The sequence below is a fragment of the Myxocyprinus asiaticus genome, chromosome 10, assembly GCF_019703515.2.
Source record: "Myxocyprinus asiaticus isolate MX2 ecotype Aquarium Trade chromosome 10, UBuf_Myxa_2, whole genome shotgun sequence".
Classification (NCBI taxonomy): domain Eukaryota; kingdom Metazoa; phylum Chordata; class Actinopteri; order Cypriniformes; family Catostomidae; genus Myxocyprinus; species Myxocyprinus asiaticus.
This window is the reverse complement of record NC_059353.1, coordinates 45994699-46012023: the sequence shown is the minus strand read 5'-3', so window position 1 is coordinate 46012023 and position 17325 is coordinate 45994699. Positions and strand designations below refer to the sequence as shown.

Here is a 17325-nt window from a genome sequence, read left to right as displayed (position 1 = left end):
GTGAAATCTGTGCATAAAAGACATTTGAAAAGTACCAAAAATAAATCAGACATCGGGACATGCAACTGACCAAAGTTGAAGAGACACCCATTTATTTCTTCTGTAGAACTCAAAAGAAGATGTTGGGCAGAATGTTTGGAACAGAGCGCCTCAGTCACCATTCACTTTCATTGTATGGAAAAACTATGCATAGGAGTGAATGGTGACTGAAGCTAAAATTCTATATATATAGAATTAAAAAAAAAAAAGTCAAACAGTTGAGTAAAATGACAGAATGTTCATTTTTGGGTGAACTATCCCATTCATTTCCCAGACAACATGTTCTCTCATAATACATTTGTTTCAAGAAATCTGTTTACCCTTTTGGATCTCCGTTTGCTTGCCAATCTGAGAGCTATTCATCTAGAGAACAAATTTTCTGGTGTTCAACAGATGTGTAATGAGGATAGGCCTCAAGAGGGCACATTCCCAACAGTCATTTTTTCACAGGTAGTCTTTTTACTTGTCTCTATCTTATGTGTTTGCTTTCTTCTCTATCTACTTTTCAGGCTTCCAGCAATGACATCACTCTGAAGCATGTAGAGACAACAGTGAGTATTTTACACCATGTTTAACAACCATATTAATGTGTGCATATGTTTGTTTTCTTTATATTAGCATGGACAATGACACATTATGCTCCTTACAGTGTAAAGTCATTACTGACATCTGTAATTGCCTCAAAAAATAACTGCTTTAACACATAAATATTTAGCTCTTCAGCTAACTCTGTTGCTATGCAGCTGCTGTAGTCTAAACTTTACTTCCAGTCTAAACCTCAGAGTGCTGAAGCTCAAATTATTGGTTGGATTAGCTAAACACAGGCTCACTGGGGCCATGATGACCACCCAATCGCTGAAGGGGATGAGCAGCCCAGTGAAAATGCATTAAAGGGATAGTGACCCCAAATCATTTTCTAAATCCTAATGGAAGAATCTTAACGCAGCTCTTTTTTCATACAGCGTGAATTCATAGTGGCCACGTCTGTCAAGCTTCAAAAAGGACAAAAAACCCTACCATTCAAGTATTAAAAATGTAGTCCGTACAACTCTTGTGTTGTATCCCATGACGTCTAATGCTATTCAGTCGCTTTGTGTGAAGAACAGACAAAAAAAAGTTGTTATTGACTGACAATCTTCCCATTTCAGAATCAGAATGAGCTTTATTGCCAAGTATGCTTACACATACAAGGAATTTGTCTTGGTGACAGAAACTTCCAGTCCCTTTGTAATGTAATATACAGTAGTGCATGAGTCATTTGGATTACTTTTATGTTGCATTTATGATGTGTTTATCCTTTTTGAAGCTTAACATGTGCAGTCACTTTTAACTTTTGTTCTGAATGGTGTTAAGATTCTTCTAAAATTTTCCTTTTGCATTTCATGGAAAAAACAGTAATATCATATGGGTTTGGAACAGTATGAGGGAGTGTAAATAATGACAGAATTAAATGTTTGGGTGAACTATTACTTTAATCGATTAGCAGAGGCAGATGTCCATATAAAAGTCATGCTGAGCTCAAGCATGTGTGTTCACTTGGGCCAGAACCGCTCCGTCCACTCTGTTCCTCATCCCCTCATGCCTGGGTGAAGAACACTCATCTCGCCCAGCCGCAGCTGTGGATGACTAACTGCACTGATCCAAATAAAACTCAGATGTTTGTTTGGAGCTCTCCATGTGAGCATGTACATTCAGAGATGGGCTTTAGGGACACCGAAACAGACTCTCTATGCCTCTTATGATCCCTCTGAAACATCATTAGATCGTTTTATTGCTACAGTGGTGTGCTGGAGCATAGCCGAATAAAATGCTGTAAAGAACAAAAATGTATACCCAAGGGCGTGGGAACTACCTGGAAAGTAGGGTGGGGGGCACATAATAAACCTTATCACCTTGGTGCATAGCTATTAATTAGGTGCCTTAATGTTCACTGAGTAGTCCAGAATGTTGTGCTGAAAGGCACAGGTAAGTGGGTGGTACAGCTTGCGCATTCGTTCAGTCCGCAACCGATTGGCAGTGGCTTTTGTTTGGTCTAAAAGTTGTTGTTCCATGTGATTGGCTAGATTCTTTCCATCGCACTGTGGTAAAACAAAACTCTTAAGATATAATGAATATTTTCCAAAAAGTGTGGGTGATTGCGAATATATAAAAATTCTAAAAGTTCTAATGGTAGCAACGCCTAAAACGTTTTGGAGAGAAATTGACCAAACAGTTGCACAACTTTTATGTGCAAAACACCTGAGTCTTACTCAAATAACACCCACAATCCAGTTTAACAAGACAACATAATGTGCGATGGTAAAGCGCTATGATGCATGTCATTCAATTTCAGCATACAGTCGCAAGATAACAGTGGATTACCTGCATGTATGTATACATTTGTCTTAAAATCTGGTTTGGTCTTCATCTTAGTTACAAGAATGAGCAAACACAATCTGTTTTAACTAATAACACACAAATTGTTGTATTGTTCTTGTACATATTAAATACATCATTCAAACATTCACAGTGTAGGTTGGAAAAGGTATGTAAACCTCTAGGTCAACAAAAGTCAGGAGTTAGCAAACCTGCATCCAATTAATGAAACAAAATTGGAGGTGTGGGTTAGAGCTACTTTGACTTATAAAAAGCACTCAAACATTTTGAGTTTGCTATTCACAACAAGCATTTGCTGACGTGGACCATTACTAAAAAAAAATAAAAAAATAAAAATAAAAAGGAGATCTCAGAAGACTTACGATCAAGAATTGTTGCTTTACATAAAGCAGGAAAGGGTTACAAAGTTATCTCGAAGAGCTTCTGTATTCATCTATCCACAGTTAGACAAGTTGTCTATAAATGGAGATGATTTAGTACTGTAGCTACTCTCCCTAGAAGTGGCCGTCCATCCAAGATGACTCAAAGGGCACACTGCAGAATGCTCAATGAGGTAAAAAAGAACCCTAGAGTGACAGCTAAAGATTTGAAGGAATTATTGGAACTGGTTAACGTCTCTGTTCATAAGTCTACTATATGGAAAACATTAAACAGGCATGGTGTTTGTGGCAGGACATCATGAAGGAAGCTACTGCTTTCCAACAAAAACATTGATGCTTGCCTGAAGTTTGCCAAAGACCATCTTGACACTCCACAGCACTACTGGGAAAATGTTTTGTGGATTGATGAAACTAAGGTTGAACTTTCTGGGAAGAACACGCAGCACTATGTATGGCGTAAAAAGGGCACTGCATACCAAAATGAAAACATCATTCCAACGGTGAAGTACGGTGGAGGAGCATCATGATTTGGGGCTGCTTTGCTGCTTCAGGGTAAATAAGCAATGCTGTCAGCAGGCACAATTCTCCCACTGTATATTAGATTTATTTAATGTCATGTATTACTTGATTGTGCTTTACTATGTGTAAGTATAGGCACATTGGCAGAGTCATCTAAATATAAATAGCCACATTTAAAACACTAAATCTATGCAGCCTGTTCAATGTAATGATTCACTTACAGATCACTGTATATGAAAAATACTCTGGTATTGCTGGGTTCTTATTTATCTTGAGAAAGGAAGTATCATATTACAAATTGGCCATTATTCCCCAAAACCAAGAGACAGCTGCTTAAAAAGCCTGCAATATTGTATTTTCTTGTACACACACACACACACACACTCACACACACACATTGGTGCGGCTATCCTTATAAGGACTCTTCATAGACATAATGATTTTTATAATGTACGAACTATAAATTATATCCCCTAACCCTAACCCTACCCCTAAACCTAACCCTCACAAAAAACTTTCTGCATTTTTACATTTTCAAAAAAAACATCGTTTAGTATGTTTTTTTAAGCTATTTTAATTATGGGGAGACTAGAAATGCCCTCATAAACCATATTTATAGCATAATTCCCTTGTAATTACCAGTTTGTAACCTATAAATATGTCCTCGTAAACCACCCACACACACACACACACACACACACACACACATGCATGCACGCACACAGTATGACACCATTCTAGTGGTGTTCTGGGATCAAGATTATTTAATTATTTTGGACAGATTACTACAGGCTCCCTTAAAGGGATAGGTCATTTAAAAATGAAAATTCTGTCATCATTTACTCACCCTTATTAATTTCCAGTGCTGCATGACTTTCTTTCTTTTGTTGAACAGAAAAGGAGATGTTAGACAGAATGTTAGTGACTGACAGCCCTATAGCCTATGTCGCCATTGACTTTCATTGTACAGAAAAAAAGATGCAATGAATGTGAATGGTGACTGAGGCTAGCATTCTGCGTAACATCTCCTTTTGTGTTCCACATAAGGAGAAAGTCATACGGGTTTGGAACAACAAGACGGTGAGTAAATCATGACAGAATTTTCCTTTTTGGGTGAACAATCACTTTAAGTTGTAGTACCCTGATACCAAAACGCTTTGAAAACAGGCTTACTGCTGTGAATACAAATTACTTGAGCTTTTCATTCATCGCGTTGTGTTATACTTGGCATGTTACTTTTCCATAAATAATTCAGAATATAACTCTCAAGATGGTATGTTTGTGGCTATGTCGGGCTGTGCTTAGCAATATCTATGTATATTTCGCCATGTGTGTCCATAATTAAATCTGCATGTCCCTTGAGGCAATGTGGGAGACATGCACCGCCCTCACCTCTAGGATCTGTCATGGTCATTTAGTTGTGGTTAAGCTGATGTCTTTGATTCACAACAGCAAACCCTTTGAATCTCAAGATCGGTTTGTCATATGACTGTATCCTGTGCAATGCTTTTCTCTGTCTAGTTAAATGTCCTATTTTACCTTTCAAAGCATGATAAAGAAAGTATTTGTCCTTTCCTAGCTAGGAGTCATCAAGACAATAATGCTCTTTAGTGGCAAGATAGTCATACTTTAAAAATGTCTTTGGTTGGACTGTAGTTCTTGGATTTCAATTATTATGCCCCCGGGCTCTGATTTAAATGGGTCATATAATGCAGAATAAAATTTTCCATGCACTTTTGAGATAAAAGAGTCTATTGTCCTATGAAAACATTCTGTGTCTTTTAGAACTGAAAACTGTGATGTTTTTTAAATTGAAACTAAGCTGCGAAAATGGCTCAGAAACACTCATAGTTATCAGTAACACTTATTGGGTAGGGTCGGCAACCGAGGACCATTCCATAAAAAATAAAAAAAATAAAAATAAAAAATCTGGAACCAGATAATGTTTGACTTTCGGTTCTGTTAACGGTTCTTGAACATGCATTGTTCCGCTGATGTGGACGGAACACCATTCTAAGATGTTCTCACAGTGTTTCCTGTGCTGCCATTCAGCAGCACTGCAACACCACTACTAAATCAGCATTGTAAAACATATAGCATGATCAGTGTAGTCCGATTCCTAAACAAATTACTCTTGTGAGCCGGTTCTTTTGAATCTACAGCGAGAAACATACAGTGCAACAAGTGTAGTCCGATTCCCAAATGAATGACTCTTATGAGTCCGTTTAAAAAAAAATCTACATCGAGAAACATACAGCGCAACAAGTGTAGTCCGATTCCTGAATGAATTACTCTTATGAGTCCGTTCTTTTGAATCTACAGCAACAAGCATACAGTTTAATCAGTGTAGTCCAATTCCTGAATGAATTACTCTTATGAGTGCGTTCTTTTGAATTTACAGCAAAAAACATACAGCACAAACAGTGTAATACCATTCCCGACTGAATGACTCTTATGAGTCCATTGTTTTGGATCTTCAGCGAAAAACATACAGTTTGATCAGTGTAGTTCGATTCCTGAATGAATGACTCTTATAAGCCGGTTCTTTTGAATCTACAGCACCAAACATACAACACAACCATTATAGCCCAACTCCTGAATGAATGACTTTTATGACTCCATTCTTTTTAAGCAAGAAACATACAGCGCAACCAGTGTAGACCCAGTTATGAGTGAATGACTCTAATGAGCAGGTTGTTTTGAATCTAAAGCGTGAAACATACAGTTTGACCAGTGTAGTCCCATTCCAGAGAATGACTCATTTGAGCCGGATCTTTTGAATCTACAGTGCAAAACAAACAGTTTGACTGGTATAGTCCGTTTCCTGAATGAATGAATCTTATTGGCCATTTATTTATTTATTTTAATTTAATTTTTTTTATCTACAGCACGTAACATACAATTTGACCAGTTTAGTCCGAATCCTGAATAAATTATTCTTATGAGCCAGTTCTTTTGAATCTACAGTGTGAAACATGCAATGCAAGCAGTGCAGTCTGATTCCAGAAAGAATGACTCTTTTGAGCTGGTTGTTTTGAATCTACAGCATGAAACAGACAGTTTGACCAGTGTAGTTCGATTCCTGAATTAATGACTCTTATGAGCCAGTTCTTTTGAATCTACAGCGCAAAACATACAGTTTGACCAGTGTAGTCTGATTTCTGAAAGAATGACTCGCTGCGCTGGTTCTTTTGAATCTGCTGCACGAAACATACAGAACAAGCAGTGTAGTCCAATTCCCAAAAGAATGACTCATATGAGCCGGTTCTTTTAAATCCACAGCGTGAAACATACAGCGCGACCATTATAGCCTGATTCCAGAACGAATGACTCTTATGAATCAGTTATTTTGAATCTACGACACTAAACATATAGTTTTACCTCTTGAATGAATGCCTCGTATCAGCCGGTTCTTTTTAGTGAATGAAAAACGTACTGAAATGCGACACACCTTTTACAAGAATTTGTTCTGTTAAATATAAAATAATTGCATTTCTCATTTCCAAATGTTTCTTTCTCAAAAGTACTAAAATAATCAGAACTGTTAAGTAACCAGAATCATTAAGAGGAATCAGAACCACAATCATTAGATTCCTAGCAATTCCCGTCCCTTCTATTGGGTGATCATAAAGCCCACCCGGTCACAGTGAGATAATAAAGGGGAAGTAGTATAGATACTATTTTTCCTAACACCGAAAAAACTAACAAGAGTAAATAGTGTAGACAGTCTGGTCAACCTTGTGCTGTTTGTGGCTGTGTGACGTAGGGTTGCAAGACCACAGATTTTTAATAGTTGACTAGTCTAGCCTATTAGCCGAGCTGAATTCGGCTGTCGTGATGCTGTGACTTATGTTAAAAGTTAACATAAGTGTCTGAATATATTTTAGTGTAGCCTGGCGGTTCCCTGTCCTCTTGCAGCCACTTTTACAGATGATTAAGAGCGGACACAGGATCTAGCATGCAGGGTGGGGATGCATTTCGTCATGCCATCGTACTCAAACTTGAAGCTCTTTTCTAACTGTCTCCGAATCGTGGTCTTGAAGGAGCAAACAGCAACCTGGTCTGATGTCCAAACACACAAAATTGTGCTGATCATGTTGTAAATCATTAACTAGTGCCAGTGGGTGCCTTTTTAAATGATTTTGCATAGCACTTGTATAACTTGGTTATATTTGATGGCCACTTTGCATATATTGGAGGATACTGTAGCATCTGTGTCATCTTTATCAAAGTACATTTGAGCCACTTCGCTCTTTCAGTGCAGAGCCATCGGTCTCCACACCCACTGGCAAGTTTCCGTAATGAAGGATGGCAGGGGAAGAGTCATTTATATTCTTGAGTAAAGCTATTACTGATCAGACGATTCAGTAGTATACATTTGGAAAGTGCTAACTTTAACCTAACCCCTAACCCTAAGAAATCAGGTAGAGCTTTCCTCATTAATATGAATGAATCTTCCCTTGCCGTCCTATGTTTCGGAAATCCACCATCTGCTGTATTTCCAACAGACACGTTTTGTAGGTCACGTGGAAAGCAACTAGTCGACTTAAGGCTGACTGTAGCGACTACATTAGTTCTGTTCGATATTAGTCTATGCAACCCCTAGTGTATAGCACCTTACGCTCTGCAGATCCTTCTAAAGAATCACAATGTTAGAAACAAACAGTTGAAATTCATTTTAAACAAGATACGCGACCATTTCTCAACAGTTTGACTGGCACATTTCAGAGCAGATTGGATTTTGGATCCAATCAAAATTTAACACATAAGCTGTTATTAAAGGATGGGGAAGTTAAAAAGAATAATGGACTCAACCGCAAACATGCAGCTTGCTAATAAGCACAGCATTGTTGCTCATTTCACATACAAAAAGGGCATTTACATAAGTCTTAAAGGCACTGCAGCAAAAAAAAAAAATAAAAAATAAAAAAATACAAATACAAATAAAAATGGTCATAATGAAATACATTTGGACTGGTTTGGCAGGAAAAAAATGCTAATATTTAAAGTGGACCTGTTACAGTCCTCCGAATTGATGCTTTTACTTTTCTACTTATAAAGAAATGGTGGTGATGGGACATTATTTACTGGCGAGGACACAACGGTGAATAGTTTAAGCTGTGGGGTGGATTATGGAGGTCAAAATGATCAACTACCCCAGTCAGCTGCTGAGTGTGTGAACCAAAGAGAGAGCAAAGGCTTGATCGAAGATCCAAACAAACGTGGGTTGCAGCAGCACACACGCACAGCATGGGAAAGAGGGAGGGGAGGAATAGGAGGGGCTGGAAAGGAAGGCGAGAGGGAACAACACTAGTCAAAGAGTAACTTTGTGAGTGGAAGAAAGAAAGCTGTGGTCTGCTGGAGTTTGACACCAGGCATGTGGCGTCCTCAGCCCAGTGCAGAACCAAAATAGTGCCGGGAACGCGGGGCAGGGATCGGGAGAAAGGGAATGCAAGTAGAAAGGAAGCATTACTTTCCAAATATGAATCCCAGCGGTTCTCTACGGAGGCGCTTGTCCTCACTTCGTGATGCCTGGAGGTGGAGTACGGGTTACCTGTTCAAGGTAGGCCTATGGAGTTCTGCAGAATCTTTAGCTTTTTGTCCGTAACATCCTGGATTGCACTGGATCGTCTTTGTGTAGCGGCAGCTTTTCCTCAAAATCACTTCCTTGCTTGTTCATTTGTTGGGCCCGCTCAAAAGCAGTGTTTCCAGCTGGTTTTGATCAAGCCTGGCTGAGACCCCCTCCAAACCCCCACCACCCTTTCTTGGCTGTCCTTCTGAGGGTCGCAATTATCGGCTGATTAAGGAAATGCTTTTGGAACTGGGCAACGATGTGGCAAGGGATGGAAGCTTGACTGGGATGGATAGAGGGTTTGAAATGCCAGGGTGTGTTGCTCCAGTGTGTCGTAATGTTTCTCTTGCTATGAGTTTTGGCGTTCTCTAGTTCACTTTGTTTTACTGTGGCTTATTTGTGAGTTTCTTTGTGTTTTTTGATTTGTTTATAGTGGCCTGGCTTAGCAATCTATACTCACAAAAGTGTATTGGCTGCAAAATGTGTTAATGTTCTTTTACAGAGTGTTCATTATTTAAAGCTTGATTGTTCCTAAAAATACTATGTGTGCAAACACTATTGTTGTAAATTGCACTTGATTCTTGGAAAGGAAGATCAATTGAGGAAATTGAGAAGAAAATGAATGCATTAAAATAATGATGTACACTTTTAATTGCACACTTTAAAGAATACATAAAGTAAAATGAACGGGTTCCTACAGCCATGTAGAATAAATATATCATGGAATGTTAAGATTGTGTTTTTCAGGTCTGAAAAAGACATTCAAATTAAAGGTGATGTGTTTTAAGTGTTAAGCCATTTGTAGGTTGACCATTTGAATAGTTTGAGTTTGGGGTGGGACTAACTGTTTGTTCAACCAATTGCAGATAGAGTGAGGTTTTGGGAAACGTGTTTGAAAACAAAAAATGTTGCATTTTCATGCAAATTACATGAATGGTGCTTGAAAAAGTCATGAAAGTGTAACTGAAATTTCTGTAGTGAATTTTTTTTTTCTTGTTATGCACTGCTCTGAAATACACTTTATAAGGAACAGTATTGTCCTAATAAAGTGGCCAACGTGGTTTTCTGCTGTTGTAGCCCATCTGCCTCAAGGTTCGACTTGTTGTGCATTCTGAGATGCTGTTCTGTTCACTACAATTGTACAGAGTGGTTATCTGAGTTACTGTAGCCTTTCTGTCAGCTCGAACCAGTCTGGCCATTCTCTGTTGACCTCTCTCATTAACAAGGCATTTCTGTCTGCAGAACTGCCACTCACTGGGTGTTTTTTGTTTTTGGCACCATTCTAAGTAAACTCTAGAGACTGTTGTGTGTGAAAATCCCAGGAGATCAGCAATTACAGGAATACTCAAACCAGCCCATCTGGCACCAACAATCATGCCACGGTTAAAATCACTGAGATAAATATTTTCCCCATTCTGATGGTTGATGTGAACATTAACTGAAGCTCCTTACCTGTATCTGCATGATATTATGCACTGCACTGCTGCCACACAATTGGCTGATTAGATAATCACATGAATAAGCAGATGTACAGGTGTTCCTAATAAAGTGCTCAGTGAGTGTATTTAATCGGATCGGTATTGCTCATTAAGCAATTTCTCCATTCAGAGGCACTGAAATCTCAGGACATTTTACTCTTATTTGAGACTTTTGTACTTGACACACAAATTAAAATCTGACCCAGACAGCTTTGATTTATTTATTTCCTTATTCAATGATCACAAATGATTGAAAGAATAATGCACATTCATTGGTTAAAAGAGCGAGAACCCTGGACTTATTAATAGTAAAAAAAAAAAAAAGAAAAAAAAAAGAAAAAAAGGAATACAGAAACATTTTCCCACCATTTCCTTCAGTTGTTCTATAAGACTGCTACATATGCAAAACCATATATAACTGCACATGAGAAAGTCCAGGGAGTACATACAGTGTCTAGAATAGGCCCCAGTACTGTGTGTAATTACATGTTGGATTCGGGGTTTTCTTAGGAAGCATTGTTCCTTTTTAGTCTTATTGGTCATACACTAGTATGCCATTTAGATGTTGAACATAAACCATGCATCTTTCGAGGCTTGTGCTTCTGTTTAGTTAGACCATTAAAATAATAGTTTACCCGAAAAGGAAAATTCAGTCATCCTTTGCTCACCCTAAGTCCGCTCCAAACTTCAGTGTGACTTTCTTTCTTCCGTGGAACACAAAAGTTGAATTAAAAAAAGTCTTCACAGGGCTCATTTGCCAAAAAATCATTAAGTTAATAGTGACTTCAGTCTGTCAAGCTCAAAAAAGGACAACAAAACCACATGTAACATATAAGGATGGGCAAGGAGGAGGCAGGAACCTGCTGAGCAGTCAACGAAACTTTTAATGACATAAATCAACTTAAATCAACTTAAACACACACAGCGGCCGCGTGTGTGTCTCTCTCTCTCTCTCGAACTGGCACCTCCGGCTCGTCTTTATCCCCCTCCCGGCTGATTAGAACAATTCAGGGCCGGGCGTGCATCCACACGGCCTGGCCATGCCCTCCTCCTCATCACACTCCTCCACCGCCCGACTCAGGCCGGGGAAACCTCCGAAATGATGTTTCGAAATGAGGTGTTGTCCTTCCGGCCATCATTCTGCCAGCAGGTCTTCCCCGCATCCACACGGCCCGGCCATGTCCTCCTCCTCGTCACACTCCTCCACCGCCCGACTCAGGCCGGGGAAACCTCCGAAATGACGATCGAAATAAGGTGTTGTCCTTCCGGCCATTCTTCTGCCAGCAGGTTTTCCCCGCCTCTCTGGAGCCCTGGGAGAGACGAGGGGAGGGAGAGGGGAGAGGGAAAGAGTGAGGGGGAGAGACAGAGAGAGAGAGAGTGAAAGAGAGAGGAGAGAGAGAGAAAAACTCGCTCGCCGGTCCCCGGACATGCCGTCGCCTGGTCCTCAGCCACTCCTCCACCCTCTGGTGGATGACAGCCGCTCCTCCCCTGGCAGACGGCAGCGAGTCCTCCAACCCCTGTTGGATGGAATGGCTCCTCCCCTTCCTGGCAGACGGCAGCGGTTCCTCCGACTCCCGGCGGCCGGCAGCGACTCCTCCATCCCCTGCCAGACGGCCGCAGCTCCTCCCCTGGCGGACGGCAGCGGGGAGGACTCCACAACAGCGTATCCCTCCTCCTTCCCGGGTTTCAGCACCAATGTAATGGGTAAGGATGGGCAAGGAGGAGGTGGGAACCAGCTGAGCAGTCAACGGAAATTTTAATGATATATATCAACCTAAATCAACTTAAACACACACAGACACACACACACAGGGGCCGTGTGTGTGTCTCTCTCTCTCTCTCGAACTGGTGCCTCTGGCTCGTCTTTATCCCCCTCCTGTCTGATTAGAACAATTCAGTGCCAGGCGTGCATCCTTTCGGCCCGGCCACGCCATGCCCCAATCCTCGGCACACCACAGTAAAAGTAATCGATGTGACTCATGAACTATATTCCAAGTCTTCTTTAGCGATACAGTCCCTTTGATTTAACAGAATCAAATTTTAGTTAAGTTGTTAGTAAATACTAAAAAAAGAGGATACTTTAATAATGAATTATACAAAAAGTCGTCCTACATGCATAATGGGTTGGTTACCCTGATGGGTTGAAATAGAAAAGAGAATGTCATCTTTATTTATTTATTTTATACCCTGGCTTTCCCGAAGTTAGTATAACCCTAACTAAAATTTTCTTCTGTTTTAGGGCTCAACCAAATCCTCCAAGAGTATGGAGTCTCGACGCAGACCATCCAGGTAAAATATGTAATTCTCTTCCCCACAAATACTATTAGTTATCTTATTGCTGCATTGCAGTAAATAATGTCCTCTCCAGTTTATAAATGTACCTGTCTCTCCATTAGCCATTTTTGTTGTTATATGATGCTTGGCTGCTGCAGTGAATATGCTCATAGAATTCTTAAATTCAACTACATTTGACTTGAGATGTTGGCAAGGTCTGCAAGAATTAGTCTAACATTCTTAATTACAGTTTATGAGTGTGGAGCATGAACAAGTTTTAAGACATCTACAGAATCCCCAGGGATAGTTTTTCTCTCCCACATGTATTATACAAACAACAGCATGTTTATCTTGCATGACGATTTGCTCTAAATACATGTAGCCCCACCCACTCATGGGAAAAACAAATCCCAGTTACTATAGTTACCTATTCTTTTCTTTTGGGAAATATCTGACAAAATGATCCTTTGAGTATCCTTGCTTTTATGCCAAAAAGAGCATTCCTGTTTTCCTTTGGGAAGGCATTCTTTAGTGGTAGATGGAAGTTCTGTACATGGAGAAAAAAAAGAAAAAAAAAATTTGTTTAAAAGTTAAGCACAAAAGCATAAAACATGTGCATTTATGCTTTAAAAAGGATTGCATGACCAAAACGGATAGCTCACCCAAAAATTAAAATTATGTTTTCATTTACTCACCCTCATGTTGTTTCAAACCCATATGACTTTCATTCTTCCGTGGAACACAAAGGAGATGTTAGGCACAATGACAGCCCCAGTCACCATTCACTTTTTATTGTATAGGAAAAAGTTCTTTTTATCTAAGATGAATTGACTGCAACCTCTCTTTCGATTTTAGAGATTGCACGAATTCTCGAAATGGCATTCGAGTGAATTGCATAACTTACTGTGGCCACAATGTAAAGCAATGCACAGAAAATCAGACAAGATCCACATTTTCTTCTAGAATGCATCACTGTTCGACAAGGCTACAGTGATTTACTAAGGCTTTCATCTATAAAACGCATGCAAACTTAATAACACGCACAACAAATTTCCAAACCGATCTTCCAATGTAGTTTTACCAATGAGCAAATTGTTTAAATGGAACCTCACAAGTGACTGATTTGGAATGCTCCACATAGGCAACAACTTGACTTGATTCATATTTGAGTTCAGTCGAGTCTGGCATTTGCATGTTGCTAAGCTAATAATGTGATTAAAATACTGGGTAAAATAGTACATTTTTAATTAGATTGTACTTCTTATAATGCATTATATGTATATTTATAATCAATATTTCTCTTGACATTTCTACGCTTTTTGGATGGATTTGTTCCCAATGTATTATAGGATTGCATTCTCCGTAAAATATGCATGTGATGCCACCTTAGAATTTGGCCAAAAATAGGATCCTTTATAGGTTTGAAATACTTTGTAGGCAGCTTACTACGTTTTGGAACAGAGAGTTGGATTGAAAGACTGCCGCTTTCCTTGTTTATTTCTGTCTGATTGCCCTGCAAACCTGACCTGGGGAGAGAGTGAGGTCAGAGATGGGGGACCTGATTGTGGTTACATCTTTGGCAGGCTTACACCACACCAGCAACCAAATTGTTTTCTTTGGTCTGCCCTGCTGCACACATGGAATGCAGGATATTTTCATATCTCATTTGTTTATCTCCAAAATCAATCTCTCCCCACTATACTTTATTCAAGCCATACTTAACATCAGATATGCGTTAAATGGACTGTTTGGTGCTGACATATTTGAGATGAGGCGTTCTTCTAAAAAGCACAATTATTTAGTGATGTCATGTACTGTTAGACACAATACTGCTGCAAAACAGCTCAAACCAGCCTATGGTGGTTAAGCTGGTCTACCAGCCTGGCCTAGCTGGTTAAACTGGTCTGTTTTGATGGTTTTAGAGGTTTTTAGGCACGTCAGCTGGCCAGGCTGCTAGACCTGTTAGTTGACCATCTTAAACCAGCCTAAGGTAGTTTAGCTGGTCTAATAGCCTGGCAAAGCTGTTTAGGCTGGCCTTTTTGATTGTTTTAGGTGGTTTTGGGCACTTTTCAGCTGGTCATACTGGTAGACCAGTTGGTCGACCATCTTAAACCAGCCTAAGGTGGTTAAGCTGGTCTTTCAGTCTGGCCAAGTTGGTTAAACTGGTCTGTTTTGATGGTTTTAAAGGGGCTTGGGCACTTTTCAGCTTGTTATACTGGAAGACCAGTTGGTCGACCATCTAAAACCAGCCTAAGGTTGTTTACCTGATCTACCAGCATGGCCTAGCTGGTTAAATTGGTCTATTTTGATGGTTTTAGAGAGGCTTAGGCACTTTTCAACTGGTAATACTGGTAGACCAGTTAGTTGACTATCTTAAACCAGCCTAAAGTGGTTTAGCTGGTCTACCATCTGGGCCAAGCTGGTTAAACTGGTCTGTTTTGATGGTTTTAGAGGGGATTGGGCACTTATCAGCTGGTCATACTGGAAGACCAGTTGGTCAACCATTTAAAACCAGCCTAAGGTGGTTTAGCAGCTCTGCCAGCCTGGCCAATCTGGATAAATATGTCTGTTTTGATAGTTTTAGAGGGGTTTGGGCACTTTTAAGCTGGGCAGACCAGCTAAAAACCAGCTTTGCCAGGCTGGTAGACCAGCATCACCTGCAGAATACCAGCATGGCCAGACTAGAAGACCAGGTAATCCAGCTAAACACCAGGCTAGCCAGGCCTGAAGACCAGCTAAGGTCAATTAAAACCAGCTGAGATCAACAAAACACTTTAGGCTGGTTTGAGCTGGTTTTTTTTTCTTTTTTTTTTTTCTTTTCTGCAGGGTTTTGAATCAACAAAATAACAAGCCTTCAATGCACATGGAGGGCTCCTTAAATGCAATATTTCCAATTTTTCCAAACACAAAGCATGACTGAAGATTATAAATTTGAATTTTAACTGCGTTGTTGCAGGTTTTTCATAGTTACATAAATGCATTGCTAATTCTCTAGATGCAGTTTTGTTGGTCCATAAACATTCCCTATCTCTCCTTCCGGTTTTTGCAGGAGCTTGAGTTTATTTCAGGCCATGGAGGAGAACTATGAGGTGGACCTGGTGTACATCACAGAACGGATCATCTCTGTTTCCTTCCCCAGTACAGTAGAGGAACAAAGCTACAGCGCAAACATAAAGGAGGTGGCTACCATGCTACGCTCCAAACATGGAGAAAACTACTTGGTGAGACCTCATAATTCTATTTACCCTTCAGCCGCCAACTGTAAACTTACTGTTGCTCGCTCAGACATACTTTTTCTGTGAACAGTTTTCAGTAAAACGTTCTTATAAACAGGTAAAAATGTTGTTGCTCTTAGTCTTGTGTGCGGTATATTAAAGACTTTGATTAGAAGTAGTAATACTGATTATTACAGATGTTGACCAAATTTTTTTTTTAAATATATATTTATATTTTTTAACAGCTCTTTAACCTCAGTGAAAAACGATATGATATCTCCAAGTTGAATCCCAAAGTAAGTAGCATTTACTTTCGAACTTACTATCTAATATAGAGAGGGTTGTTCCATTGGTCTTACTATTGATCTCTGTGTTTTTGTGTACGTGAGGTTCTGGATTTTGGCTGGCCAGACCATCACGCTCCAGCCCTGGATAAGATCTGCAGTATCTGCAAAGCCATGGACACATGGATGAGTGCTGACAGTCACAATGTGGTGGTCCTACACAATAAGGTAGTGTTTCAGTTGGCCTTGTTTACTTATATTATACTTATATTAAACTGCTTGTTTGTGTGATGCAAAGAAAATTGAATGCCAGCCACATTTTCTTTGGTAACAATAACAACAAACATCAGTACCAAAAACAAACATCTTAAAATAGACTAAAGCAGTTTGCTGGTCTGAGCTGGTTTTGGCCAGTCCCCTAGCCTTACCAAGCTGGTGGTCTTCTAGTTTAGTTGGTTGACCAGCTGGTATTCCAGCTTGTCTAGCTAACAAGTGCTTAGAACCCCTCTAAAGCGCCGTTCCCACCAAATGCATTTCTGTGTTTGTCCGTGCTGTTTTTAATTGTTTTTATTTATTTATTTTTTATGTAAAAATGCGCTAGACGGACGTCTTTTACCATTCTTGCAGTTTTTTCAGCGTCACCCGCAGGAGCGTGTGTTTTATACTCCTGTCAAGTTAAAAAGAACTTGTTAAAAACACTCATCCGTTGTGCTGTGCCTAAACAGTCCCTAAAAAAATAACACCAGAGCATCCTGACCCATGCAAACCAGCTTGGTGGCTAGCTAAATCCAGAAGACCATTTAGGCTGGATTAAGCTGATTTTTTAGCATGGCACATAATTAGCATGGTGTTCCATATAGGTTACTTATAAGGTTCCATAACGGTTAATATGTTTCTTTAGAAAGCAACAGCCTATTGAGGCAGCAAACAGCAAAACAGCTTGCTAGATTTCGGAACAGATTTGAAAACTATTGTTTAAACATTTCCTCCAAATACATTAGAGTTACTGTAAATAGTATGCATACTTATTTGTCAGTAGATGGCGATCTCGGACTGCTCTTAATAAACAGAGACAGCCTGAGTCCAGGCATGTTGGCACAAGGCAGTCTGATTTATGATGCAATTTCAGGGTCTTGTAGCCGTTTTTACATAAGAAAACATTACTGATTTTACTTGTACCATTATTAC

The 17325-nt window shown here is 39.7% G+C and overlaps 1 protein-coding gene across 8 annotated transcripts in view; it reads left to right on the top strand.

Annotated features, from left to right (window-relative positions):
- The window catches only part of LOC127447620 (tensin-1-like), a 363293-nt gene that overhangs the window by 256941 nt on the left and 89027 nt on the right, over positions 1-17325 (top strand). For 7 of the 8 annotated variants that reach the window (XM_051709554.1, XM_051709553.1, XM_051709551.1 and 4 more), the window contains 5 exons: positions 549-590; positions 12604-12653; positions 15688-15859; positions 16099-16149; positions 16243-16365. In XM_051709554.1, coding sequence (XP_051565514.1) covers positions 549-590; positions 12604-12653; positions 15688-15859; positions 16099-16149; positions 16243-16365 — 438 coding nt within the window. Of the gene's footprint in view, positions 1-548; positions 591-8633; positions 8878-12603; positions 12654-15687; positions 15860-16098; positions 16150-16242; positions 16366-17325 lie in introns of those variants that run through there. The other variant, XM_051709556.1, reaches the window with a different exon arrangement.